At 59.7% G+C, this 2,544-nt stretch overlaps 1 protein-coding gene across 1 annotated transcript; it reads left to right on the top strand.

Annotated features, from left to right (window-relative positions):
- The first annotated feature begins 369 nt into the window (after window positions 1–369).
- On the top strand, window positions 370–2,544 carry LOC109766099 (zinc finger protein CONSTANS-LIKE 16). The gene is made up of 2 exons (XM_020324867.4): window positions 370–1,793; window positions 1,875–2,544. The coding sequence occupies exons 1-2, from the start codon at window positions 747–749 to the stop codon at window positions 2,124–2,126; spliced, it is 1,299 nt and encodes a 432-aa protein (XP_020180456.1). The 5' UTR covers window positions 370–746; the 3' UTR covers window positions 2,127–2,544.

Below are 2,544 nucleotides of genomic sequence, written 5' to 3'. Positions count from 1 at the left end.
TTTTCTGAACCCATGCTGGCCTCTCTGACTCTCTTATTACGCCTGCATTATTTCTTCTTCGGTACCAACTCAACTTTTTCTGCAAGCGACGCCGAATCTGGCCTCGAGCAGGCTGTATTTTCGCAGGAGGATGGTATCATTGCCACCACAGATTTGGCTTCCACTTTACAGGGAAATGGCTGGAGTTTATCATTCGAAAAGCGCTGCCTTTAACCGTACGTACGTCTCAAATAATTCCAGTACGGAATTTAAATGGCACCAGAGTTCTTTTTTTACATGGACAGGAGTTTACCGGTGACGCTTTTCGTTGGTGCAATTTCATTTCCCCATTTCTACCTGATGACTGGCGATGTGGATATATACATACAGGATAGGACTTTTTCAGCTAACCAGGCTCGTCGCCGACGTGTCGATAGCAAGGCGAGGTGGCCCCCGCCCAAAATCTGGCCGCAGCCAATCACAGATCATGGAATCGGATGGCGCATTAGCGGTAAGCCAATCAGGGCACAGATAAGGCCGGCGGGCGGGCCCCGCCCCGCGAGCCTAAAGCGCAAAGCGCAAAGCTCACCTGCTGGGCCATGCCGCTCGCAGCAAATAGCCTTCCGAATCCGGTGATACTTTTTTGTCATTTCTATCTCGCAATCTTCTCGATCGTAGGTAGCAGCTAGGATCGCTGTGATTATACGGTACCGGAAGAAGCATTGCTGTTGCGCTGGAGGTGGTCGTACGTTTTGGCGGCGGCGGAGATGGGTGGCTCGGACCAGAAGGCGGCCGGCGGCGGCGGGGCCGTGGGCGGCAAGGCCGCGCGTGCGTGCGACGGGTGCATGCGGCGGCGCGCGCGGTGGTACTGCGCGGCCGACGACGCCTTCCTGTGCCAGGGATGTGACACGTCGGTGCACTCGGCGAACCCGCTCGCCAGGCGGCACGAGCGCCTCCGCCTGCGCGCGACGTCCCCGCTGCCGGCCGAGGGCGTGGCCGCGGTGAAGGGGTCGCCGGCGACGACGTCCAAGTGCCTGGACGTCGCGCCGGCGTGGCCGAAGAGGAAGGCGCGTACTCGGCGCCCGCCGGTCAAGAGCGTCGGGCAGCTGCTGTCGAGGCGCCTCGTGGTGCCCGAGGTGGGAGCCGGGGAGTCCTCCACGTCGGACGAGCGGAGGGCGCCCGAGGAGGAGCAGCTGCTCTACCGCGTGCCGGTCTTTGATCCCGCCCTCGCCGAGTTCTGCTCGCCGCCGCCGATCGATGACTCACGCCACAGTGAGGACGTCGAAGGCGCCGTGGAAGACGCGAAGGAGCTCATGGCCGAGCAGTCCCCCGTGCAGGAGCTCCCCGATTGTTTCGCCAGTTTCGGCCCGACGGACGCCGATCTCAGGGAGTTCGCGGCCGACATGGAAGCGCTCCTCGGCCAAGGCCTGGACGACGGCAACGAGATGGAGGACTCGTTCTACATGGAGGCCCTAGGGCTCATATCGCCGCCGGGAGAACACGACGGGCGGGTAAAGGTGGAGGCCGACGGCGGCCTTGTCTCCAGAAGCAACGGCGTTCTGGCGTCTGGCCATGACCTGAAGCGGGAGTTCAGCGGCAGCCCGCCGACACTGGTGGATGACGACGACAGTTTCGAGCACAAGACGTCGTCGGCGAGCAACGGGGACGCCGTTGACGATGCGCAGTTCTTGAAAAGGAGCCTGGATCTTAGGCTGAACTACGAGGCGGTCATGGAGAGCTGGGGCAGCTCGCCGTGGACCGACGGGCGGCGGCCGCCCGGCCAGCTCGACGACTTGTTGCTCCACGACCACGCGGTGCATGCACGATTTTGCAGCTTAATTCACTATATGCTCGATACAGTTAACTTGTATATTTAACCATGGTGCATGGTGTAGGGCATGTGGACGGCCGGAGGAGGAGGAGGAGGACGGCATGGCGAGGCGGCGTGGCCGCCGAGGCCGAGGACGGACGAGTGGCGGGAGGCGCGGGTGTCGCGGTACCGGGAGAAGCGGCGGACGCGGCTGTTCGCCAAGAAGATACGCTACGAGGTGCGGAAGCTGAACGCGGAGAAGCGGCCCCGGATGAAGGGCCGCTTCGTCAAGCGCACCGGCGCCGCGGCGGCCGCCGCCCCGTGCGCCGTCACCTGACCTAGCCGAACTAGGCCGTTGCACCGTGCGTGTCGATTGCTGCGCGCGCGGTACAGATTGCGTCGTGCTCGTCTGAGTCACGTGCATCGCATGAAATTACACACACCCACACACAAAACTTGTCGAAGCTGCTTTAATTAGTGTCTATTTTGTTCGTCAGGAATGATTGTCTTTTTTCGTTTCTTTCCTTGGTGATTCCGGCAGTGGAGAAGGGTCGGGAACACAAAGGTTTTCTGAGCTTGTTAGCTCACCATGAGAAATGGTTTTGGGTTGGTGGTTTTTGCGACCTTTTTCTCCCGTTTCTACTGTGAGAGATGAGAGAAGGATAGGTGGTTCTGCGTGCATGTTATGGTTGCACTTGTACACTTGTACATTTGTACATGATTGTAATAAATTAAAGTATATAAATTGGTTGCAA

This window comes from Aegilops tauschii, chromosome 6, assembly GCF_002575655.3.
Source record: "Aegilops tauschii subsp. strangulata cultivar AL8/78 chromosome 6, Aet v6.0, whole genome shotgun sequence".
Taxonomy (NCBI): Eukaryota; Viridiplantae; Streptophyta; class Magnoliopsida; order Poales; family Poaceae; genus Aegilops; species Aegilops tauschii.
The sequence above is the reverse complement of the archived record's forward strand: the minus strand, read 5'-3'. Positions and strand labels throughout refer to the sequence as shown.

What these genes read in the sequence shown, in the direction of transcription:
- LOC109766099 (XM_020324867.4), top strand. Translation starts at nt 747, where the DNA reads ATGGGTGGCTCGGACCAGAAGGCGGCCGGCGGCGGCGGGGCCGTGGGC. An exon ending in TGTTGCTCCACGACCACGCG is followed by an intron (nt 1,794 to 1,874) that starts GTGCATGCACGA and finishes TGCATGGTGTAG; the next exon opens with GGCATGTGGACGGCCGGAGG.